Here is a 26,984-nt window from a genome sequence, read left to right as displayed (position 1 = left end):
TGTCTTTGGAAAGTCATTAAAGATGGCTCTGGGAATGAGTAAAGGCTGGGCTTTTTTCATCAGCTCCAGAGGTTGTAATGCTCTGACAGGAATGCACAATCACACAGCTGCCTTTGATGTTTCCCTCAAGCCCCCGAAGGCGGCAGTGTGATCAGCGAGAGAGAGGTGGAGCCTGGCGGAAATGTGATAGTATTCATTGTGGGAGCCCCTGCCTTGACTGCGGGGGGAAACCGCATAGACACATGAAAGCACCATGTTGGCCTCGCACTTCTTAGTACCTCAGTAGGCTACCTTTCCTGTTATAGGTATACTCCTACTCACATGGGAGCTGCTGGACTTTAACAATGCAAAGTTGTTGTTTTTTTAATTATGTTTTTTTCTGTCTTTATTGATACGGAAGATGGACAGGAAATGGGGGGAGAGATGTGACACGTAGCAAAGGTCATCAGGATTAGGATTTGAAACCTACTGTAGGCCAGTGGTCCGGCCAACAATGCAAAGTTTCTGTTTTATTATTTTTTCCTTTGTTACACTAGCGTATTTATTTTTTTCAAAGGTACATTTTGAAACCTACAGAATGGTGCAGCTGGTCTAATTATGTGTTTTGCAGTTTAAGGGATAACAATTTCAACCGTGGCAGGATATTTTAGACTGCCGTTATAGGCAAGCGTTAGAAACAAACGAAAAAAATCCCCAAGCTCACTGTCAACGTGTCAAATTGCGACACATGAGCTTGTAGATCAAAGTTTATAGAGCTTTAATGGTTAGAGCTCTACAGGTGTCCTTAATTTGTTGAGTAATGTTATGCAGGCCTTATCTATTCTGTAGTCAGTATTTTGAAGAAGTTTTAAAGGGAAGAAAGGAACTGGTAACACTTACATCTGTGAGATTGTGGTGTGAGTGAGTTGTTCTAAACCGTTTTTTTCAACCACAGTTAGTAGGTTAAACACGGGAAACCCCGCTAAGAATAGGTGTTTGACTCCTTTCCCATTGCCAGAGGGAGAGTATCCCTTTCTGCTTTTTTACCCCTTATTTTTGCTCCTGGTGTGTCATGTTCAATGTCACAATGTCAGGTATGGAACTTCAATGTGCGTCATAGCATCACGTCATAGCGTGTCTACCCAGCTGTCATGTTTCCGTCATTGCTGACATACCTGAGACTGCTGCACTGCTGCAGAGTCATTGGTCCCAGGAATGAATGCCGATTGTAACCTTTCCCAAAGAGATAAGCCAGATGTTAGTGTTTTTTTTGTCCTGTGGGAAAGGGGCTTGAGTCTTGAACTTGAGCCAATGGGTACACTTTATTTACGCCTTCTTTATGCCAAATCTAGGTCTATGCTGAAGAGCAATCAAAAGTCCACAGTCACTGTGGAAGATCTCTCAAAAAACAAAACGGCCTAATGTGCACTGTAAGCGGTTACGATAGAATTGCTTTTGTGAGTGTAAAGCGTAAAGGCTATTAATGTCCTGTGGTTTAGATTGTGATTCATAAACACTTGGCAACAGTGCAAGCTCCATGCGACCCCCGCCTCCACACACACACACACACACACACACACACACACACACACACACACACACACACACACACACACACACACACACACACACACACACAACACCTCGCTCTCTTCCTTTCCAAACCATTAAAGACACATTTATTTAAACCGAACAGCTACAACCCAAGTTGCAGCGTCTGACGTTCCTTTGTGAATCATGACAGTGATGCAGCTCTTAGAAGACTTATACTGTACCTCCACCCAGCATCTAATAGTGAGCAGTGGGGCTCAACATAGGACTTGTGTTGACCAGTGCTTCTGCATTTCATTTGAGGTCAAGAAAATGTCAGCACTTTCGCGCCACACCCCCTCCACAAAGACATGCTCAAATTCTGTTTTGCAGTTTGCGGTCTGTCCGATGGAAAGGCTCTCGTGCGATGGGCAAGATTCTCAAGCATTTGCGTTTGAGTGCTCTCCAGCACGCTCAGAGTGCAGCAGAGCTCAATTCACCACCCTGTTTGTCTCATTTACCACACATGTCCCCCCCCTACCCCGACTGTCTTTGGGCCCCACTGTCCCTGCCGTAGGCTCACTCACTGACTGCACCTCCGCTCTGCTGTAACATAAGGATTAAAAAGCAGGCACTTAACCACATGAAGAAAAAAATGAAGTCTTCTTCACAGTGACACTGGTTATGCGTTCTCCTTCTTTAATGCCATTCAACGTTTGGATAACTTTGATCTTCAGAAACTGATTGTGGGGCAGATCAATGTGAACACTGAACGGCAATAAACGGGTGGAGCAGATAACCGAGTGTGAAGAATCCATTGGATTTTATGTTGATCTTCTGTTTGTCCTGCCCCTGGACACTAAAGGGGATGTGCATGCACTGTCTCCCTTAACAACATTAACCCTAGCATCCCTATTTTGGTAAAACAAATTAAAATGTACTTTTTTGTAAAAAAAAAAAAAAGAGGAAAATAAAATAGCAGCTCTTGTGCTATTGGTTATTTACGCTATTCACTAGCTCTATCTTGCTATTCATATGACGTATATAGGGCATAAGAGGCTCACACTACGGGGGGTGCATTTAGTATCAAGCCTTCACCGGCATGCATGTCAAACATGAGTGTAAGGGCCCTCAGGTACACGATGAACCTTCTTCTCAGGTCGGCTGACAGGGCAGTTGCAGGCTGTGTGCTGTGCATGGAAACGTAAACACACACACACACACACACACACACACGTGTGCGCGCACACACAGCTGCAGACACAGTAGACGCACACATGCTGTGTTCACACTAGCAGCTACAAAAGCTACAAAAAAGACCAAGCGTGGCCAGCCAACTACATTGCTGCTGAGCCGTGTTGCTCCAGACTAGACACACTGCGTAACATGAAAGGTGTAGTGTTAAATTGCTCAGGGAACTGGTGAGTTACATAAATGACAATCGTTTTTCTCTTCCATTTACCTGAAGGAACAGAAATTGTGGTGAGAGTGGAAACAAAAACATATCATTCACTGATGCTTACTGTGTCATTGGAATGCTGAAAAAAAGTTGAAACTGGCTCAACCTTTTTTTGTAGTGCCTGGCATGCAGTGACAAGTGTCGGGGCATCAGGTTGCAATGTTGCTGGCTCCCACTGAAAATGACTTGTTGCTATGTCGCTGCCAGTGAGAATGCAGCAGTAGGCTCCGCCCCTACCTGTGAGCATTTTACATTTCCCCATTTCTTGTCTCATGTGTACACAGACTAGTACACACCTTGCAGGGAGGTCAACACCACTCTGTAAATAAATGGCAATTGGTGCATTCATGTAGCGCCTTCATCCAAAGTGCTTTACTTACCAGTAAGACTCCCTAATCGGGAGATAAGTGACCGTCAGGTCGCATACACAAACCTTAGAAGGCAATGGTATGCAATCAGGAGGGGAAATTGGACAGATCCATGTTGATGATGTGACTGAGATACTGTGTACCGCTTTGCGTGAATTTAGGGCAAGATCTGTAGGAGCAGTGTCCAAAAATGTGTTTTGCAAGAATCGGCCTAATGGTGGCGCTAGAAGAGGGGCATGTTAGGTGGAGGTTGTGGTTTGACAGCCATGGAGTGTGTGTGCAAAGTTTGGCATGGATAGGGGCAACGGTGGCGGAGATATGAGTAGGGAAATGTGTGACGTGACGGACAGACTGACTGACAGACAGCCGGTGGAGGTTTTGAGAGTAACTTCGACCTGACGGTCGCAACAATGTGCCTTACATTCATCCGTTCACACACACATCCACACAGCGGTGTCAGTGGAAACCAGGCAAGGCACCAACCAACCTGCTGATCGGTAGGGCTGTCACAATTACAAACTTAAGTTGGCAATTAATTGTCACACAAATAATTGCGATTAATGATTTAATTGTGTTTTTTGGCATAGAACATTGTATGAATACAAATTTAAGTTCTGTTTGCCTTTTAGACTTCATAATCAGAAACTGCACAGGGCAGATGACAAATGACTACAAAGAAATTACTGACATACCGGTATGTAATAATTGTATACTTAATTTTTTTTAAATAGCGGAAATAGTTGATCAACAAGCAGTGACGTGTTGTAAGCTTGTTCTGCTATTGCTGCTATTTTTGGAAAATCTTTGAGAAATGTACAAACATTTTCAACATGGAAACGATTATGCAAGAATATTTGCGATACAATTAGGCGATTATGTAATAATTGTGACAGGCCTACTCATCGGAAGCGGTTACCAAGCAAGGAGGAGTCTGGGGTCAAAGAGTCAGTGATGTAGCCTCGCAAGCCATCCCGAGTTACGTCATCACCAATGTGCTTCCTTTCTCGGTCTGGTGTCCCTTCCATTGAGTCTCTTTATGAGAAATAGGTTCTCAATTTCCAATCAAAAGGCTGCATTTCGAGCGAACCCGCCTCACACCGCTCCTGATTGGTCGAGCGGCTGCTACAGCTCTCGCATTTAGTAAACAAACATGGCGGACCCCATGTCCGATGCGAGTTCACAAATCGCAAATAAAAGATGCATTAAGTGAAGTTTTATCTGAAATCAAAGGCATCTCATAACTTAAAAACGAACAACAGTTTGCACCTTTGGAATTTCTGTCTGGAAAAGACGTATTTGATGTTCTCCCGACGATGTTTTGATGCGCTGATGACTACTGAATGGACCTGTCAGTCAAAGTGAGTAACGACGTCATTGCGTAATGCATCGTCTATGGAGAACTCCCAGACTCAAAAAAGAAAAAAAAATAACTCCCAGACTCTCCTTTTGGAGAGTCTGGCTGTTGCGAGGCTATCAGTGATGCCCATACCCTGTATATTATTATTGTTTATTTATTTTATATTTTATTATTTGTTTGGTGTGGAACTGGGAAAACTTGTGGATTGCTAGTGAGCGACTTAAACAACCGACGCATTCTTCAAGCACTGATAGAGTCATCTGTGTCCTCAGTCCTGTGAGCGTCCAACACAGATGCTGCACATTTATTTGCCCGTTTTATGAAGCTCGGCTCATGTCATCTTTCACTGCTGCTGCCGCTGCTCCTGTTGTAGTTGTAGCATTGCTGAGATGATCTGTGTTGGAATTCTCAATGTTCCCTCTATTGCACATTCACCACATCACTGCCATCACACCACCCCATGCTCCACACACATCCCCTGCTTGGCATTTCAGTGCCCTCGCGCCTAAGAGCCACATGGAGCTAGCATCCAGCGTCCACGACACCTGTTGGAAAGAGACGAGGAGCCTCTTATCAGGCGATGACAGTTTTAGAGCAATGCCCCGTGCCCGTCTGTCCCTCAGCCATTTTAGGGAAAGGGATATTTACTGTTCCCTGGGGAGGGGGGGAGGGGGGGGGGACTTCTGCATTCACCCAGCAGATGGCTGCTCAGATGAGCGTATGGGGGAGGTTTAGGGTTAAGTGTCTTTCTCAGGAGACAGGGACACTTTGACATGTGATTTATCCCACCTGTTTCATCTGGAGAGCCGTGTATTGATTAGAGGCATGCTCCGTTTTGCCGCCATTAGTCTTGTGCTGTGAAACTGGCTGCTGGACAGAAGTGCTTACTCTTGACTTCTTTCTTCCTTTTGCTCTCTCTTGTCTTCCTCTTTCTCCGTCTCTCTCTTTTGCTCTTTTCGCTCTTTCCCATGTCCCCCCCTCTCTCTCACACACACATCCTTTGGTGTCTGCCTGGCTCTGTGTCCAGTAATGAAAACCTAGCCAGTTGAGCTCATCTGCACTGCACAGCAGGATATAATAAATACAACGATGTAGTAATGGAGTTGGGGTCCAAAGGGGTAAATGGCTGACTCTCTAGACTAGCTGATGGGGATAAGGTCAGAAAAGCTCTGCATGCCCAGAAAGCTCTGCATGAATCTAGCTGCTGAAAGGGAAAGAACAGGGGCTTACCTTGGGTCTGACCTATCTGGACTAATGTCTGTGGTTATAGGAGCTGAGCGTGGCACGGGCAGCCTTAACACTAACCTCACAAACACTATGCCTAACCTTAACCATAACCTCACAAAAACTATGCCTAAACCTAACCTCAAAACCACGCACACCTGCGTGGAACACCGGGAAAAGAGAGAGTCCGGTGCCACTTGCTTTTGTTGCGTGTGGCCATTTTCAATTTCCATCTAAAAGCCATGTTGAATTCTCAGTTTGTACCTCTAAATAATTCAGGCGGCTTCATTTATTTTGAATTCTCCTCACATCACTCCTGAGCCACGTATCCTCGCCAGGGTAGCAGCACTTAGAATGTATTCTTGTCATCCATATATTTATAAAGGCTCATCCCGAGATTCTTCACGTGCGCTCTCCAGCGCTGGAATTACCAAGAGTGTGTTCGCTCGCAGTGAGATGTGAAGAGAATGCTGAGCTGTGTGCAGTATTTGTATAATTTCTTTTTTTTTTGGGACTGAGCTAGGGTTCAGGAAGGCAGCCACTCCAATGTTTTGTCATTGCAGGGTTTTCCATTGTCATCCGTTCTTCTTGCCACCTGAAATGATACGCGCTGTCACAGAGGAGGGCAGCCATAGGGGAATTTAACAAGTGGTGTCTGCGGGCGGGCACGCACACACACATACACATACGGTACATACAGGATCAGCTCCCCCCAGTTAAACAACAGCTGATGATGATTAACTCCACAGAAAACCCCTATGCTAGGCGGCACCGCTCAGCCGAGGAGAAAAATGATTCTCTTAACTGTGGTCACGATTGAAATCTGAGGAAAGGCAGCATCCCGAAGAGCTGTCCAATCCAACCATGGCTTCAGTACAGAGGGGAGGAAGGAGCCACATTGATTTCAGTCATTAGCATCCCCCCTCCTCCCCCCATGCAATGTCTGAAGGTAATTAATTGAATAGCAGTTACAGTCAATGTAGCTCTTGGTGCATTATAGAAGATAATGTCATCAGAATCACTGCAGCTGAGATGCAGATTTTGAAGCTTGTCAGCATTAAAAAGCAAATGTCTCTCTGTCTCTCTCTCTCTTCTATCTCTCTCTGTCACCAGACACGGTAGCAGGATGACATCAAGCCAATCATTTTAGTCTCCGCCAAAGCCCTGTATATCGTCGTTGTCGGGTGGAAACCTCGTATATCCAAGTTTCAAATTTGTATGTTCTTTCGCAAAGTAAAGCCCTGCTTCATCATACAAGGCCGTCGCACAAAAGTAGTGAAAACAGCAGATCTACAAGCACAGGCGTTGTGTGCTTATAGATCATCTGTTTTCACTAGTTTAAATAATTTTTAAAATGAAAAATGTAAAACGAACGGTTTTGGACATACAAGGTTTTCACCCGACAACAACAATATGCAAAGGACTTGTTTTCATACCAGACTTCAATCTGCTGTGCTGCCTTGAACCCTATTCCAGCACCCACACCCCACCCTCCCACCAACCACAACCACCTCTGCTTCATATATATACTCTGGAGCATGTGAACTCGGTTGGGAGAAATCATACTCCCAGTAATGGCTGCACTTCTTTAAATTCCCTTTAATTATAGATTAAAGGGTGAGTCTGGTGCTGCAAAGAAGAAGTATGCTCACTTCTCCCAGCCTTTTAAAATATGAAGTGACGCGATTTTCTCTTAAGACCCCTTGAAAATAATTCATTCATGTCATCATCCCCCTACAGTGCTTGGTAAGCGCGCGCCCTGGCCTCAAGGGGCCAAAGGTCTGGGGACTTGAGTTGAAGCTGGGGGAGATTCATTGAAACTAAGACCTCCTATAGTCAATAAATAGCTTAAAAGCCTTAATCTAGTTGCGGCACAACCTTTTTGTAAATGTTTAGCCTATACTATGTTCTTGGTCTGTCTACAGGTTTATTTATTTTTTATTTTTTTGAGGAACAGTGTGCCGCGACTACACCACAGACGTTGGTCAGCGTTGTGTAAAATGCTTGTACGTTTCCTGTGTTCAAGTCTGTCTAAGCAGTTTTCTTTTGCCCCCCCACAAACGATAAACACTTTTCACAGCCCTCATTATTCATTTTCGTCATGTGCTCTCCTCCTGAGGCTGTGCCGTGGGCAGGCTGTGTCCACTTTACTTTTTATTTTGAAACATACAGTATAGGCACCGTCAGAATTCCGCAGATCTTCTCAATTCTGCTCGCAAATCTTCTCAATTCTGCTCGCAGATGTCCAATACAGACATGGAATTATGAGCAAAAATCAATCTTTGTTTCGAAAGAGGCATCAACATATTTTATGGCCACCTGTCCTCCTTGGTGAGAAGAATCAAATCTCTTGGTTTGGAGAGCGGCCGGTTTAGTGTTTGTCAGCACATCTGTCAGTAGCATATTTTGCGTAAGGAAGATGATTGAAGCAGCCGATAGTTCCCAGAGCAAGGTCTAGATGAGTTTCTCCTCTCCAGTGTCAAGGGACATGGTGTTATGTAGGCCAGTGCCAGGCTATGGTACAGTACAGTACATTCTGTGTCTTTTGCAGCTGTAGGGATGCTACTAGAACAATGAGCCTTTGCCTTTCAACAACGGCTCTTTAGATGAAGTCCTCCGTTCAAGTTCAACTGTTTTTTCCCCCTTCGTCATGTTATGTCTCATTCACAATTTTACAAACAGCGATCAAATGAGAAAGGTAACCTATGCTCTGTCTGGGTGTAGGGTTAATATGGACAGTTCTAGTGTTGACAGAGTCCTAATGAAGATGGCACCAGTCATCGTAGTATTACTGTGATATTACCAGCCATGCGATTGTCTTCTTACACCTTAACGGTAAACCACAATAAGTTTACTGATGTATGATGTGAAGTGTATCGACATAGCGGTAACCACAAACGCATCATTCATTATACTGGGGAAGTGGGGATCAGCCAAGTCCACAGTGGGAATGTAATTCCCGCTGATTATACCCCTTTAGCTCGGTCCCATGCACACTGTGAAGGCAATATTCATTATTTCCATTGCCTCAGAAGATTGACCATGTAAAGTAGTTATCGTAGCAGCCTAGCCGTAATAGTCTTAGCGGCCAAATCCAAACAGCATATAGTCAGACCCCAAACAAAGCAGACCACCAACATGCATATCTTGGCGGCTGCTCTCAAGACGGTCATAAAAAATAGAAACCTTGTGCCGAGTGGGAGTAAGGGACAGAATTGATTTATGTTATACTATCCCCATTTTTCACTGGCTGTGGCAATGGAGACCTGTTAGTTCAGCGTTCATCATTGGTGGGATATCCTAGTGAAATCCTGACGTTGTTTGAATGGAACCAAGCAACAGTGAAAGCTGAAATCAAATGAGGTCGTCAGACTTGTGCTATAAGCAAACTACACTTCCTAGTAACAGAAAGGCAACGTGTATCCCAAATTTGTACATGTAACCTATCAGGTGGGACATTCTGATTTCTCTGGTCCAATCAGTGAAACTGACACAGATCCAGAGCATATTCCATAATCTGTGTAATCTTCTCTGTATGAGAAGATCAAAGATGATTTTTCCCCCCCTCATTTTTTTCTAATGTAAGGCATACCTGCAATGTATTTCCCTCTGTGTGTCTACCTGGCCTGAAGCACCATTGTTGCGACCGTAGGTCGCACTTACTACAGAAAGCTCCACCAGGTGTCCGTCTGTCCGTCACACTTTTGCCCTGCTCATATCTCCGCAACCGTTGCCCCGATCCATGCCAGATTTTGCACACACACTCCTTACCTGCCAAACTACAACCTCCAAGGACCCCCGGAGCTCCAGGGACCCCCAGCTCCCTCGGGGACCCCCAAGTCAGTCAGTCCGTCACACCTCACACGTCACACTTTTGGCCTGCTCATAACTCCACAACCGTTGCCCCGATCCATGCCACATTTTGCACACACACTCCTTACCTGCCAAACTACAACCTCCAAGGACCCCCCCAGCTCCAGGGACCCCCAGCTCCCTCGGGGACCCCCAAGTGTAAAAAATGAGCACATGTGCAAAAATTACAAAATGACCACCCCAACGGGGCTGCTCACAGGGAATTCCTGGGGACCACCCACTCCTCGTGCTCTAGAACGGATGCAAAAGTGGTGAAGCCCCCAGTGGAGGACCCCCTCCACTGCAGTTCACATAAAATGCCGTAACTCGGGCTAGGAGCGTCCGCGAGAGCCGGGGCCGGTACCTATTCGTCCGCCAAGGCAACGCGGAGACCCCACCCCTCATTTCTCACATGTCCCTCTTCTAGCGCCACCTGCAGGCCGATTTTTAAAACACATTTTTGGACACTGCTCCTACAGTTTTTGCCCTAACATCACGAAAATCGCTACACAGTATGTCTACACTCATCCCATCAACATGAATCTGTCCCATATAGCGCCACCTTCAGGCCGATTTTTACAAACACATTTTTGGACACTGCTCCTACAGATTTTGCCCTAAAATCACGGAAATCACTACACAGCATGTCTACACTCATGTCATGAACATGGCTCAGGAAGATTTTGGAAAAACAATTTTTTGCCCCATTTGTGGAGATAAGTGACCTACGGTCGCTTATCTCCCGATTAGGGAGTCTTACTGGTGAATAAGAAAATATTGTTTGTGGAAGTGTTTACTTCCATTGTTGGTTGCGGAGCACAGCCTTGGTATATGAGCCTGTAAAAGCATTTGGGATACATTTTGGTCAACATCACGGACCGGTCTGATGCAGTGTTAGAACTGCAACTTTTAAATGTACTACATAGGGTTACTATGTTGTTAAGAAACTGAAATGATTTATAAAATGTCCCTGGATTTATGATGCAGGGAAACATTTGCCCAGACATAATTTACCACACAGGTTCCTAGTCTTCTGGCTGGGAACTTGTAGCACATCATTTTGTATATATCATGGTTTTTGGCTGTTTGTGTATCTGAAAACAACTGTCTCTTCACCCCAAATCAATCTTAAATTGTCCAGAGACACAGAGGTGCAAGAAAGAAATCTTAAAATAACTTGGTTTGACGTAGGTCTGCCTTACATAGAGGTTGAAGATGAGACACTTCTCTCTTTGTCCTGTAAACCAGGGGTTTTCAAAGTGGGTGACGTCCGTGGCACCCTGGGGTGCCGTGAAAGCAGTCCAGGGGTGCCGCAAGATCATTTTATAATATTTCAAATTTATTTAGACACTTAAAAATAATATAGCATTTTAAACTTGAAGTAAAAAGTTATTTTCAGTTAAAAATGGCTATTATCTCAACATTCTCCAAAAAAAAGCCCTTATTTTTCCCCTTATATGGAGGTGAATTAATTTGAATGTACAACGCAATTCTGATTTACTCAATTAAACAAAAAGCTGGAAGTGAAAATCATGAATATAATGTAGGGGAGCCTCAGAGGAAAACACATATTTATACAGGTGCCTCTGAGCCAAAAAGGTTTGGGAACCCCTGCTGTAAACCACTGGTTCTCAACCTTTTCAGGCTGCAACCCCCAAAATAATCGTATTTGAACTGGGGACCCCCCACCCTGACGAGCACTAAGAGTTGAGGCATTACATTTTGTATTACATGGTTCTATTGTGAAAACGCGAGGCCTTGTGAGCATGTAGATCGTCTATTTTCACAATTTCTGCGTCTAATATTTGACAATTAGTCCAATGTTTAATTTGTCATTTTAGAGGTATTAAAAAGTCCTTAAATTGTCACTTTAGAAATGTGCATATACCCTCTATACACTTAAACTTTATGTTGGTATATTTACTGTTGAGTGAGAAAACAATGTTACACATTAAGTTAATCATCTGGGGACCCCCCCAAATAATTTGGGGACCCCCCTGGGGGTCCCGACCCGCAGGTTGAGAACCACTGCTGTAAACAACAGTGTACCAAGGCAACGCCACCTGAGCAAGCCTCTTTGTAGAGTGCAACTTGGCCTAAACAAATAGACTATCTGCTCGTAAACAGATGCGTCCGCTTCTGCTCAAATTTGAGGAAGCTGTTGATTAACTGTCCTTACGCATGATGTGCACGGCCCGAAACAAGGCTGCCTCTTGAGTATACTGTGCCGGTTCGTGCTATGAACAGGTGCATTTATAATAAACTAACAGAATTAGCGTCAGAAAGCGAGAGCAAGCAAGCTGGAGAGAGAGAGATGGATGCCAAGCCGAGTGCTGCATTGACTCAATGCGTGCCTCGCCTCTTCTGTTCAAACATTCATCACTCAGCTCTATCGGACCTCTGTCGGACCCATAACAACTTTATGTTACAGTTAGGCCGTTTTTTGCTGCTGTCATCAACATTTCTCTATGGCTCTTCCAAGAGTTAGGGGCCTTGGCTGTAGCTCACATTCCCTTGTTTATTCATTTTATTACTCCCAGAATACTATTGCTAAATACGTACGCGCGCACGCACGCACACACACACACACACACACACACACACACACACACACACACACACACACACACACACACACACACACACACACACACACACACACACACACACACACACACACACACACGCACACGTTCCCTTGATTATTCACTCTGTTACTCTCAGAATACTGTTGCTAAATACGTACAGACAGACACTCTCTCTCTCTTTCTCTCTCTCTGTTTCTTGCTTTTTGGTGATACGTCTACCAGGCAGCCACAGAGGAGACTGTAGGAAAGGTGAGGTCGACCAGACCTGCATATGATCTCACATGAGGCGGAACTCCACAAATAGAGTGCCAGATAAGATGCAGCTTAACAGGACGTAGGCCTACTAAGTACTTAAATATGGCTGTTAAAATACAGTACACATGCACACACTCACGACTGCCATTTTGACATTATTTGTACACTATTAGCGGTTAGTTGACTATGCAAGGATGTTTGCATTTTCTTGTCCGTAGTTACTTGCAACAGATGTTAGGTCAAACCACAGCGTGCCCTTTGCGCCGAGCAGTTGTCTGCAGGTGTTGTTGCCTGCGCACGGGTAGAGTGGTGCTCTGTCTCCACACCACCACTCCTCACACCTCATTAAATGTGTCTAAGCAGATTTTCTAACTAGATTTTTCTGAGGATTAATGACAAAGCTCATGCATTCCAGATGCCATGCTAAGAGAGAGGTTGGTGTTTGGTGTTTTCCTGTGGTTGTTTATCGCTTGTTCTTTTTTATAAATACCCAAAACAGCCGACCCATGTTCTTGTTCAGTTTATTGCCCAACCTGCCATATCTTTTTGGCTTACTTTTCAATTCAGCACTCTTGCAAGAAAAAGTCACTGCATTGACTGTGCGCGCACGGCTTGTTCGACCGCAAAATCCATTTGTGTCGAGGTAAATAATACTCACAGTGTGCCGCCGTCGCATCCGCAGCTGCTAGCTTGTTTGTTTTCAGTACATCGTCGTTGTCGGGTGAAAACCTTGTATGTCCAAAACCTTTCGTTTTGCATTTTTCATTTTAAAAATGATTTAAACTAGTGAAAACAGCAGATCTAGGCGTTGTGTGCTTGTGCACTACTTTTGTGTGACGGCCTTGTACGATGAAGCAGGGCTCTACTTTGTGAAAGAACATACAAATTTGAAACTTGGAGATACGAGGTTTCCACCCGACAACATCATAATATCGTGTTTTCCTTTGCCCTTTCACTCAGGGACACACTTGTCAGATTCAGTCACTTGTCAATGATACCCAAAGGGACAACTGTGAACACCCGCTTTTCGAGATGTATGTGCATGCTGCCCACTCCACGCTCACTTAAACCTCGCCACCGCATTCATCATCTGCAGTTGCAGGCATTAAAAGGCCATTTTGTTCAGCAGCCAGCCGAATATCGGTGTCCACAAGTGGTAATATACTACTGACAATATAGATGTGCTGTCTTCTGGTATTTCTTCTGACAAACAATGCATTGATAAATACATTACATTTTTGTCACTCATTTGTACTTTTCCACCAGTGAATTGTGTGTGCCGATGTCCTCCTCCTGATAACGGCGCTCTGAAATGCTTCCACCTTGTTTACCTTAACTGTAACCTTGCAATACTCGCCTGCAACTTTAATTATATTTTTCCCCCCACTCTTTAATCATAAATATTAAAAATGAAACTGTAATATAATAGCAATAATAATATACTCAAGGTCATGCTGTAACTGGTGTGCTGATCTATGGCACTCGGCCTCATAACTTTAATATGACTGCAGCACACTAGTGTCAATATCCTGGTTTAGATCTCCCTTGATGAGATCATTATTATTTGTTTTTAGGGAGTTAAGAGAGTTTACCAGGGTGGACTTCCTCCATTGGGGCGGCAGCTTTTCCAAACATTTATAAAACATATTTGAATGCCAGAATCTAAGATAAGTACGGATTTTCATATTATGTGAATTTCCAGTAAGGCTAGGCAATACATCGTAAATGTATCGATATCGAGGTATCAACATGCGAGGTATACATATCGATGAAGACGGCTTGAAATTTGGTATTGGTGTATGTGTCAAATTAATTAACAGACACATATGCATGCACGTATCCCAAAAAAGCAGTCCATCTGTAACCAGGTGTGGTTATTTCAATAAAACTATTGTTGGGAAATGGAAATAAGGCATTTACATTCTTTATTCTATGTGTACTGTGCAGTGTGCATGCATGGATATGCTATTCATTTTCAGGGTTAGACAGTCAGTGGACCTAGCACAAGCAGAAAAACATTAAAAACTATATAATGCAATTGTTTTTACTAATATCGTGAGTAATATCGATATCGAGGTATTCAACAACGTTATTTCCTAATATCGCCCAACCAACAAAGTGTGGGCAATTAGGTGTGGCCTGCAAAAGGATGCGTAAACATGTTACATGACAGTGCCCGTATACTGTACGTGATAAGCATGCAATTGCTGCTTTGGCGTTGCTTGAGGACACCGTAAGCGAGTCCGGAGGGAGCATGTGTTCACCGACCACACCGATTTATTGGCCCAAAATAATGACTTAGATTACATTGCTCAGATTGCCAAGAGCTATATTCTTGGAAATGTGGCCAATTGGGCCCAGCTTTGGAAAGGAGGACCACAAGGACACACTCCATTGGAATGGGAGCTTACCAAAGCACTGCCGGGCCTACGGTCAGGCATCTCCCAATCCGCTCCATGCCAGCCGTATCGATGGCATGCTGTAAGCGCCCACACCCTAGGTGGGGTTGACGATAGGGCCTTTCTGTGTGGAGTTTTCATGTTCTCCCTGTGTCCCCTAGGGTAGATACCCTCACAAAAACATGCAGTAATCCTGGTCTCTATAATGCCTCCTCTGGCCAGCCGGGGCGCCTGATAGAGGGGAAAGGAACTGGTTGGAATAACGTGTTCCTTCCACACGCTACGTCCAAACTGGGGAAATCCCCACTGTCAGGTGAAAAGAAGCAACTTGAACTCCTCATGCATTGAAGGAAGCATGAGGTCAGTCCATTGTCTCCCCAAGCGCGTCAGAGGGAGAGCAGAGCCCAGGATTACATAGGCAATTGGCATGCAATAAATGGTTAAATCTACTTAGACGTGAGTGCAGACTAAAATAGCTTCAGGTTTGGACCAGCTTAAGGGTACCATTGGCAAAATTATTATGCTTGTGAACAGGAAGTATTTTCACTCCAACATGCAAGGGGTCTGTGTTGCGCAAAATTGCCTGCCAAATCTCTTGGCACAGTGGCATGGTCAACCCATGATTCATTTATCCTGAGAAGTAGTGTTGTTGCGTGCCGAGGTTTTTGTGTAACTATTCAAATTTTGCGAGTACGCCATCTTTCAGTATGAAAGCTACACAGTCTTTTATACATGAGGCCCCTGTAACCTAGCAACAGCCACAGCCACCACCAGTAGTTGCTATAGTATGTACCGGTATGTACAGATCCATCTAAAAAAAATAAAATATTGTGTAAAAGTTTTTTTTTTAAACTTTCATATATTCTAGATTCATTGTGCATGCAGTGTAATATTCAAAACCTTTTTTATGGCATATAGCTCATGAAAATCAAAAATCACAAAATATTAGAATATTACTTCAAAAGAATGATTTATAATACAGAAATATCAAACTTCTGAAAGGTTATGTTAATTTATGCACTCGGATAAATTGTCTGGAATACATTTGAACACATTTCTTCATCAGTGGGGTGTGGCATGAAGGTGGTCAGCCTGTGGTACTGCTGAGGTGTTATGGAAGCCCAGGTTTGCTTTGATAGAGGCCTTAAGCTCATCTGTGTGGTTGAGTCTGGTGTCTCTCATCTTCCTCTTGACAACACATCACAGATTCTCTGTGGGGTTCTGGTCAGGCCAGTTGGCTGGTCAGTTAAGCCCAGTAATACCATGGTCAGTACACCAGTTACTAGTAGTTTTTGCCACCTGGGCAAGTGCTTCTGGCTAAAGGAAATCATCATCTCCATAAAGCTTGTCAACCTATGGAAGCACAAAGTGCTCTAAAATCCCCAGGTAGATGGCTGTGTTGACTCTGAACTCGATAAAACTCAGTGTGGACCAACACCAGCAATACAATGCAATGCTAGTTTTGCTCCACAGTCCACACTAGCCAAAACTATTAGTAACTGGTGTACTGACCATGGTATTACTGGGCTTAAATTACCAGCCAACTGGCCTGACCTGAACCCCACAGAGAATCTGTGTTGTGTTGTCAAGAGGAGAGACACCAGACTCAACCACACAGATGAGCTTAAGGCCTCTATCAAAGAAAACCTGGGCTTCCATAACACCTCAGCAGTACCACAAGCTGACCACCTTCATGCCACAGCCACGCCCCATTGATGAAGACATTTGTTCAAAATTATTCTAGACCAAGTACTGAGTGCATAAATTAACATAACCTTTCAGAAGTTTAACATTTCTGTATTAGAAATCCTTCTTTTGAAGTAATATTCTATTATTTTGAGATATGGACTTTGATTTCCATGAGCTGTATGCCATATAAATAAAATGTATAAAATTAAAACAAAAAAAGGTTTTGAATATTTCACTGCATGCACAATGAATGAAGTAAGTTTAAAAATATATATATTACCCCAGAAGAAATGAACTTTTACACAATATTCAATTTCTTTTAGATGGATCTGTATATAATGATCTCAGTAATGTCAAATACTCATTTTAGCCTACTTCTCAAATGTTGGAGAGCAGAGCACAAACAGAAGAGAAATAGGATCACACTAATAACATTTCTTTTAAATGGCACACGTGCATATCTGCTTGTATGGGCTGTTCTGTCCGTGACATCAGCTGTGGTGATGTCGATCTCTGCTTACTTTCTATAATCATAACGTTAGTCTTGTGTTACCGTAGCTGTTGTGGCCCTATAGTGCGTTCAGCCCACTCCTTGTTTTTTGCCTTGGCACGGGCAGGTTGCCCGGCTGAGGGGGAACAGCCAGGAAGAGCGGTGCTACATCTGATGGAGAGGACAGAAAAAAGAGAGTGAAATAGATGGAGGATGGCACAATGCCCATATTAGGTTTAGCTTATATTTCACACATACTCCCCTTTGTTCCACATAGGCTACATTGTATGTTTGCTCTTAGCAGTTCAAAGATTGTCTTCCTTTTGTTAGATTGATGTTACCATCAGTGAGCTCTTTAGCTTTTGGAGTTTTCACTTGTTTTCTGCAGACCTACATTAATTTTCTTTAGTGACCTCTGCTTACGTTGCAGTTACTGGGAAACGTTGTGGTAAAATAACATTGCCAACTGCTTTGGATACTATTGCTCTTGAATAATTTCATGACCCATTTAAATCTTCCCACGACTCTCCTATACTGTAGGTCTTGATCTAGTCTTTGAAAGACACTGCTCTTGGCTATGTTTAGTCGTTCCCTATAGGGGAAGAACACTTTAAAAGACACATCCACCAGGATTGGGATGGTGCCACCTGTGGCAGTCTCATTATCCTATGCTGTACAGGTGGTGCACGTGCGTATATATTTTTTTCTCGGCGGGTGCTGAAAAAAAACAAAGTTAAAAACAAAAAACAGGCAGGTGTCTGACCAAGACCTCTAGCAGGTGGAAACGTTGTGTTTGTTTTCAATAATGTTTCGGGAGCAAGAAGACTGTGCAGATATTTCTCTTTATTTCGACCTCATTATCATCATACTCAGTTTAATCTCACTTCTTAGATTTTTCACCCTGTATTGCGTTTTAAATGTCAACTTCGAATTTAACCACCAATTGATTCGGGTCCCGTCTATCCTACTATACAGCCTTCTCCTTTTTCCCCTCTACTTTCCACAACCCCTCCCATTCATCGTGCTACTGTATGTATTATACCAGGGGTCTTCAACGTTTTCAGGCCAAGGACCCCTTAGTTGAGAGAGAGATGAAGCAGGGACCCCCACAACCTTTTCATAGATTCCATATAGTTTCATTGTTTGACAGCACAATCGTCAGTGTTTTTTGGATTCATGTCAATGTGTGTTTTCAGATATTTAACCACTTGAACCGTCAATACTTTTTTTTATAAACTTTAACTTTCACTTTGTACTTAGTCTGCTCCTTTTCCCCTCTACACCAAACCTCTGTTGTATTATACAGTACTGTACCTGTAACCGCTATACTACAAGTTGTAGATTGATGCTTCTGATGGTGGCATTACTTCGAGTCGAGACCTGTTGACTATCGGTTCATTTTATCAGCAAGTTGGGCTGACCCCGTTCCAGCAGGGTGGCGGTGGCGAGAGGGACATGGGGTCACAGTGAATGGTGAGATGGTGTGACAGGGACTCGGTGTCATCAGACTGAGGTCATCTTCCCAGGTTTTGGCAGCGTCTGAATGCAGTCTCAGATTGCCTCGTCTCTCTCTCTCTCTGAATGGAGTGCACCCCCCTCCCCCACCCCACCCCCTGCCGGGCTGTGCTCATTTCTACAATGTGTGCATAATTTCATTTAGACCATAATCTAATGTAAAGTTTCGAGCTCACTCAGTCAATTCTCTAATGCACTGTTTATTCCTGACGGAGAAATTGGATGTTTGTTTTATTGATCCCCCACCCCCACCCCCAGACCGCCCCTCTCAAGCGCCTCCATTGGAGCTAATACGTTGTGTTATCCAGCAAAAATCTACTGTTTAGCATCGCCATGCTGCCATTTTAATTGTGAACTACTTTTCCTCCATTGTCCAGCATCATTTGGCTTTGAAATGCAGCATTCGACCTCAACGAGGAAGAGATAATGCAATCTGCTTTTTACTTACCTTAGCATGATTTCTTGTCACTGGGCCTTGAGCACTGTGGTCTCACGTATTGCATCTGTTCAAAAATGAATAGGGACCCTGTGGTCTGAATCATTCAACAGTTCTGTTCTTATCTTTTACCACCCTGGACCATTTACTATTTTTAACCACTTGAACCCTATACTTCGCTGACCAGTGTCCCCCAGGAGTCTATTCTTGGTCGGTCCCTCCTTTTCCCCCTGTACACTCAAAACCTCTTTGCCAAAAATAGCCTGTCTTAGCCTAACTGCAAGCTCACAATGCGTCGCAGGGGTTGACGCTAAGGTCTCAGAGGCACTTCCCTGTCGGCCAAGTACAGGTCATGTTCCACTTGCCCAAAGGTCATGCCTACGCGGCCGAAAAGTACATTTTGATGAGATAGGTAACATTTGAATTACCGTTAATTTTTTCATCAACACTTTTACTTTACTTTACCTCAATATTTATGCCAAATATCATAATAGCTATACAATATGACTTATTTTTAAATACCGCAGACATCTTTCTTGTGTTGTTTATAGTGAACTAAAGACTAGTTGCTTTCCAACTCAAACACACTTACACGTTGGGCAACCTGACCCAAACGTTTCATTTACTTGCCACCGGCTTTGTCGACCATTAGTGTCAACCCCTGTGAAATTCGCAATGCGTTTTTCCCTCCCCAGAATATTCACCAATTATGACGTAGATGTACCCAGAATAGGGACACCAGGGTTCAAGTGGTTCATGTAGAATGTTCATTTCCAGCGTGATTTACTTGCACTAAAGTGATTATATGCGGGGTCCAGGCAGTTTGTGGTAGTTGAGTAACAGGTTTAAGCCGTTTAAGCCAACAGTATGAAAGACACTTTTTGTTTGCCCGGCGGCACGGCTGTAACCTTGAGGCTGCTTTTCTTGTGGTTAATGAGTCCAGAGACAGGCTGTAGATGAGACATTGGCACAGCAGCACAAGTCCTAAGTGTTCCAACCACTATCTGTGACTCCCTGACTTCTCACTCAAAGGGCCCATGCCAAAGCTTTTTGTGCCCTGCACCCGGGCTAATTTGTTTTGTAAATTGTTCCTTGTTTGCCGTGTGAAATTTGCATTAACCACCGATGCCTCTGCCAGACTGGAGCCTTTATTTTTTATCCTGTCGCTGCACTTCTACCGTAATGTTATTTCAGGTATTAAGGGATGTGTTGTGTCTTGTCTGCACTGTTAAAAGAAATTGTGTGTCCCGCTATTAAATTAGTATCTGACACGCTGTCAAAGTGTTGCTGCGTCTGATTCATTGCAAATCAGCTAGGGTTTTTCAGATGAGCAGGTTTAGTTCCTCCCAGGGAGCATTCTCTTGGCTCATCATGGCCTCTGCTGGGGCCTGGCTATTGTTTTAATCAACACAACCGGGATTATTTGACCGGTGTCCTTGGATTCCTTTGCACTTCATCTCGCTCTCTCTCTCTTCCCTTTGTGCTCTCGTCCTCGGGTTTTCTTTTTTCTTCCTCCCTCTACTTATCTCTGGAAACGTGTCTGCATTAGGAATACGAACAGTTACTCAAACTAACTAATTTCATCAAGAAAGAAATAAACAAATATTGATTTCAATAAAATATTAGATTTGAAAAACTTGGCGAAAAGCTCACGTTTTACGAGCACCTTTCTTTGTAGGTTAATAACTCATCAAATTAGTCAATTATAAAACGATCAATTATAAAATGTTCCTGTTGATATCTACAGTTTTGAAAAAGAATTGTGCTAAAAACTAAAAATCTTTGGCGATTTCTTTATTCGTCAATTGAGTGATCAATAGAATAGCCGAAAGATAACCAATAGTTGCAGCCCTAGAGAAGTGACTCCCATGTGTTGAGTGGGCAGCGGATGGCGGATTTCATAGCCACACTGAGGTGTGAACACTGCCGCTCACACATGACACAATATTCTGCCACCCATGCTGTGTGTGTTCCGCTGGCTTCCTCTCTCTGGGCTGGGGAACGAAAAACGCTCTGGATTTCGGCTGAAGACTCTTTCTTTTTGGTCTTCCATTTTATGCAACCATTAATGAACATCAAACGATTGCGTAAGTCTGAGTTATGTAGGCTGAGTTTTTTTTCCCTCCCATGGATTAATTAGCTTCCCGAGTGTCTGAGGCGGTTCTTTGATCCAACCCGTCTTCAGAAGACAGACAGACGGTGAACGTGCCACGGTGTCCAGGTGGCCTTTATTCACACACACACACAGCACCCCCACCCCCACCCCTCCTACCGGGCGCTGGTCCAGGACCAGTCATCCATGTAGCCTGATGGTTTTTAATTTGGTTCCTATGCTGCTTGCAAGAATCCGCCCCCGCGTATGAGATCCAGCTCTGGGTGTTGAGGCGTGAGAGGAGTCAGGAGGAGGGTTGTAGCACTGGTCGAACTCTTTTCCCATCAGCATATCGTTTCTGTCGGGCAGAAACCTCCATATTCTAACTTTTGTGTTTTTTTCGTAAATTACCGTAATGCCCTAGTTGATCATACTACAAAAGCATCAAAAGTAGCAGGTTCACAAGCTCGAAATACGGCCTGAAGGGACACATCTTAAGGTTGTCGATCTGCTACTTTTCTATTTGAATCCTGAAAAGTAACTGTTTTGGATATATGAGGTTTACATTTGAAAATAGCTAATCTACAAGCTCACAACATGTTGCGCTGCGACATGTTGTGAGCTTGAATAGGGCATGTGGTTAAATAAAATAAAATAATTACTTTTTTACCTGTTCTTTGTGATATTAAAGTGAAATTAGCTTGTCGTATATTGAAGTTACTACTGTATATATTGTATTGCGGATTAAAAATCTTCATATATTTGTTAGACAGCGTAGACTTGTTTGACAGCACTATCAGTGTATGCTGTAAAATAATGTGTATTTTCAGACACTTGAACTGCCAATATTTAGACTGCTCTTCTTTTCCCTCTACACCAAACCTCAAAGCCAGAAATAGCCGATTTACAAGCTTACAACGCCTCGCAGCGTGAGGCATTGTGAGCTTGTAGATTTGCTATTTTTGGCTAATGTTCCATAGGGATGCTAGAGTTCAAGTGGTTCATGTAAAAAACATGATCACATCACACAAAGATTTGACGGCCCCCCTGTAGTAACTATTTGAACTATTTTAAAATGTTCAAATATGTTCAAAATACTATGCCTAATAAGTTTAGGCACAAGGGGTAAGGCAGCGTGCAAGACAGCGCCCGGTATCTCAGCTGCTGCCCCTGTCTTTGAGGTCCTGGTTGTTATAGATACAAGATTAAAGCAGTGTGCCGCCATCCTGCCGCCTGTGTCAAGATGTGATAACTGGGCTCATAAATCTGAGCGTGGTGTAATCTGCCCGGGCAGTGTCCTTTTTATTACCAGCTAATCCTCACTGATTGTCCACATTGGCAAGAAATGGATCTCGCTATATACATTGGGCCACTTCATACTGGTCACTGGCCCACTGACCCATGTCGTACAGGGGTTGACACTAAGGTCTCAGAGGCAAGTCATGTTCTACTTGCCTGAAAAGTAAATTGTCCATTATAAAATAATGATAGGTACAATTTTTTATTACCGTTCAATTTAACACTTTTCTTTTTTACTTTCTGGGGCTGTGCAATAAAAAATGTTGTACCTGAATTTTTATGCCAAATACCTACATACTGTAGCTATGAATATGACTAACATTTGTTATTTTATATTTTTAAGTGTAGCAACGGTGAAAATGGCACATTATAGGTAAACAATTATTGTACATTCCACAGACCAGAAGACAAAGCGCACTGGCCTTGTGTTGCGTGACGGTTGCATCCCCTCTCACATGAGCACTTGCTGCCGGGCATATATAAACACTGCTATAGTCGTACTCCTAACTTTTGTTTGTTTCTCTTTCCTATGTCTATCTGACTATAATAATTTAAAAAAATACTCATATATATATATTATACATTATTTTATTACATATAATAAAATTAATAATTTGCTGCACCTGAAATAACAATGCACCAACCAGTGAAAGAAAGCTTAATTGTTTTTCATTGATTCCCCCAAACGCCACAGACCGGGAGGCGCAGGCAAGGCAAATGGTCGTTTAGCTTAAAGTTATGCTCGGGTTTTATATTTTGTGCATATGATGCACATTTATAGCCCGCACTCCATTATTTTCTGCTGGTTCATGAGATTGGGCCTCTTCCCAGCAGAGATAGGCCCTCATTTTTAACCTCTGCTCATATGTTGAAAAGTGTCTAGATCTAATTACCTCTCTTGTTGCTCTCTCTCTCTCCTCTCTCCACTCCCTGTCTCTGTCTCCCCGTCTGTTCCGTCTTCCAGCTTGGTGGTGGAAGTCCTGCTGGTGTAACCAGCAGAACTATCTATGTTGGCCACCGGAAGTACGGCGCCGATGCTATCATTCAACCCAAGTTCTGTGATAACAGGATAGTGTCCTCCAAGGTAAGACGCTCACCAACACACCAATGAATTTGCCTCGGAGCTTAATTTGAGGTCCATCTGTGTTTCGCTTCTCACCACCCACCACATCTTGGTAACTGTTAACTCGAATGGAATGCTCTTGTTTTTGACTCTCCTCATCCTCTCCTTTGTTATTTCTCCTCCCACTCTCTGTCCACCTGAAAGGCGAGGAGTGAATTCGGCACGGGTTATTGTAAAAGGTTCACAGCGCCCCTCGCAGCTTGAGATCTTTTGGCTGGTGGATACGACTGAGGCGCGCCGTCTCAAGCGGACTTGAGACACCGCCGAGCTAGTTAAAGCGAGCGAGTCGCTGTGTCGATCGTTTGCGAAGTCCGCTTGAGCTGCCTCAGCACCGTCCGAGTTACATCCCGATAGGGACAGAATCGTAAATCTTCATCCCCCAACTTTCTGCACCTCCGCACGGTCCGAAGGGTGCATAGCCAAAAACGCCGAGCCGCTTGGGGCGTGAACCTTTTACAATAACCCGCGCCGAATTCACTCCACGCTCCTGAAAGGTTGGTGGAGAAACACAGTGTGGGGGGGGGGGGGGGGCTATTCAGAATCCATCTCCCTTTCCTGGCTCTAAGGCTGTATTTACACTCAGTGCTGTTGTTGCTCACCAAAAAATTAAGATCTACAAGTTCACAATGCATGGCACTGAAAGGCGTTGTATGCTTGTAGATTGGCTATTTTTGGTGCACAACACTACATGCAACGAAGTATATCAAGGCCTTCTCTGCCTCTCTCACCTTGTCAGCAATAAAGGCTTCGGGCTTGGGTTATGGATCTGACGGGCGGCGGTCATTACTGGGGGTGAGGGGGGATTGGTTAGGTTTGTGGGATTTATTATGGTGCAGAGGGGGTCCGACAAGGAAGTGGAGCCAATCAATTAGCCACCCCTTCGGCGTGTCAGTGTAAACAGTCTTTAATTACCCCGGGCAGTAGTGTTTACGCTGCTCTGTGCCTCTGCCTTCCATCATCTTGCTGCTCTCCTAACCTCTCCTTTCTCCCCTCTTCCTGTCTTCACTGCACCGTCACACACACGCGCGCGCATACGTACACACTTCATCTTTTCACATTACTCTGTCTTTTTTAGCTTCAACGGCGAAATGATGAGATGGGTGCTGGTGGTGTTCTGCTGCCACTGCAATTCCACACTTCCCCTCCCATGCAGCCATCTACCACCTTCCAGTACCTTATCTTGTGTGAGAGAGTGTGTTTTACAACCCCCAAATGTGTTGTTGTTTGGTGGTGTAAGTTACCGCTCAAGGCCATTGTTAGGCTGACTCCTGGGCCTTTTGGCAGATAAAAGTGTCAGAATTGCCCCTGTGAGTATCAGTATCAGCAGTCGTGGATCTTATAAAAAATATAAAATATAAAGAGATCTGCCACCAACTTGATACAGTAGGTAATCAGCTTGCTAGTCAGGACAGGTGGCATTAAAGATGAGACCTGTGGGACCCTGAGGTCCCGGGCTCCCATGGGCCACAGGCAGATCAGACCCAACATTCTCTCTCCCATCAACTGACCCCACCACCACCCCTCCTCAGATCAAGGAGAATAATACATGCATGAAGTGGTTAGGGACTATTGGAAACATCTTAATCCCTTTCTCAAGCCTCCTCTACGCTCAACTGCAGGTTGAAAGAAGACGGCACCTCAGAATGAACATAAACGCTGGATCCTTTCAGTTACATTTCTGTGGTTCTTTCATTTTAATTTCTGTGTTGACTAATTCCATCTTTTATGTTCCCCTCCTCCCCCTCTCTCCCCCTCCTCTCCCCAGTACACCGTGTGGAACTTTCTGCCAAAGAACCTATTTGAACAGTTTAGGAGGATTGCCAATTTCTACTTCCTTATCATCTTTCTGGTACAGGTAAGGACGTGTCCCACCAGGGAATCAGTGGATTCACTGATAAGATTATATTGATATGCGTCTTAAGTGAACGAGAGAAGACTTTGTGAATTAAGCCATGGTTGGCGTGTTGTGTGGGTGTTGGTGTGTGTGACTTTAGTGTTGGGGTGGGGCATCATGCGGGTGCAAATGTCGCTGGCCATGGCAGGTGTGAAACTGACTGGGTATGTGTACACACACACTACACAGACTACACAGTGCATACTTTTGCACTTTTAGCAGGTGTTAAATCAACAGTTTCCAGTTACCATTGCCACTATCAGTCAGTCATTGTTGAAAAGAGTAAATAAAGTCTTAACAAAGGTCTAAAAATGTTCTGTATTTAACATAACTAGTAAGACGCCTCAGGGCGACAGTCAACCTCGCCCTTTTTGCACAAATTCTTTGCCATCTGGCCAGTGATGTATATCAGACCAGTTACCCATACTGTATATGGAGACCCCTGGTACCCATATATGGAGATCCATGTACTGTATATGGAGATATGTTGTGAGAGCCCAAACATGCTTACTCAGTTATTCGTTATGTGAAAGTCCTATGATGTCTATGACATCTGACATCCATACATGGAGATCCCTGTCTGTAGAACCAGCCACACAGATACGGGCTGTCTTGGCCATCTGTCTTGACCATATGGATTATGTTAGTGTGGTATGTGGCTGATGTGGCCTCCATATATGGGCATTCCCATTTGAAGTCCTGTTAGATATGGGCTTAATATTGACTCCATATATGAGCATAAAAGGGATTCTGTTAGTGTACCATCACAGTGAAGCCAGAGCTTGATGTCAGAGCGGCTGTTAAGAGTGGTTCCCCTGACATCACAGCAAACCCATAGACCTGTGATGTCACAGTGATGTGTCAGGGGAACCACAGTGTCAGGCGTGACCTACAGAGATACGCGGATACGTGGACAAGATGTACCGGTTTTTATAGTTAACTGGAACCTAAGGTCGCAATAAAATGAAGTCAGAACAGCCATTCTGTTCTTTCTGAATGTCCTCATTAATGTTCTCCTCAATGGGCCGTTGACCAATCAATGTGAAATGACACGTAGGCATTGATCATTGGTATGCAGGGACTGACTACAGGGACTGACTACACAGATTTCTGCACATTTCCCAAAGCTGTTTATTATTAACATCTGTCACGCAATCTGTCCATCCTCGTCCATTCTCATGCATTTATCTCCTCAGTGGGTTGATCAATTGATCTGAAAATGCACATGGGCATTGACATATGCAGAGACTGACTAAGCTGATTTTTCACTTTTGACAAATTGAAACCCTTTTTTATTTTTTTGCCACAGGCCATGCAATACAGTATGTTGTCACATTACCATAGCCTGGTTGGACGACCATGCTATGGTTTTATTGGTTGTTGTTTGGCCGTCAGGGTGACATCACAGTTAGTCGGCAGTTCTCACTTCTCATTG

General features: G+C 43.9%; 1 protein-coding gene across 1 annotated transcript in view; it reads left to right on the top strand.

The window, feature by feature from the left end:
- atp11c (ATPase phospholipid transporting 11C (ATP11C blood group)) overlaps positions 1-26,984 on the top strand; it is a 70,477-nt gene that overhangs the window by 1,464 nt on the left and 42,029 nt on the right. The window contains exons 2-3 of the mRNA XM_080746411.1: positions 23,497-23,616; positions 25,421-25,510. Of these exons, the coding sequence (XP_080602537.1) occupies positions 23,497-23,616; positions 25,421-25,510 (210 nt within the window). The remainder of the gene's footprint in view (positions 1-23,496; positions 23,617-25,420; positions 25,511-26,984) is intronic.

Source organism: Nannobrachium achirus (assembly GCF_963921795.1).
Source record: "Nannobrachium achirus genome assembly, chromosome: 17".
NCBI lineage: Eukaryota > Metazoa > Chordata > Actinopteri > Myctophiformes > Myctophidae > Nannobrachium > Nannobrachium achirus.
Note: the sequence above shows the minus strand (reverse complement) of the source record. Positions and strands in the feature narration are given on the sequence as shown.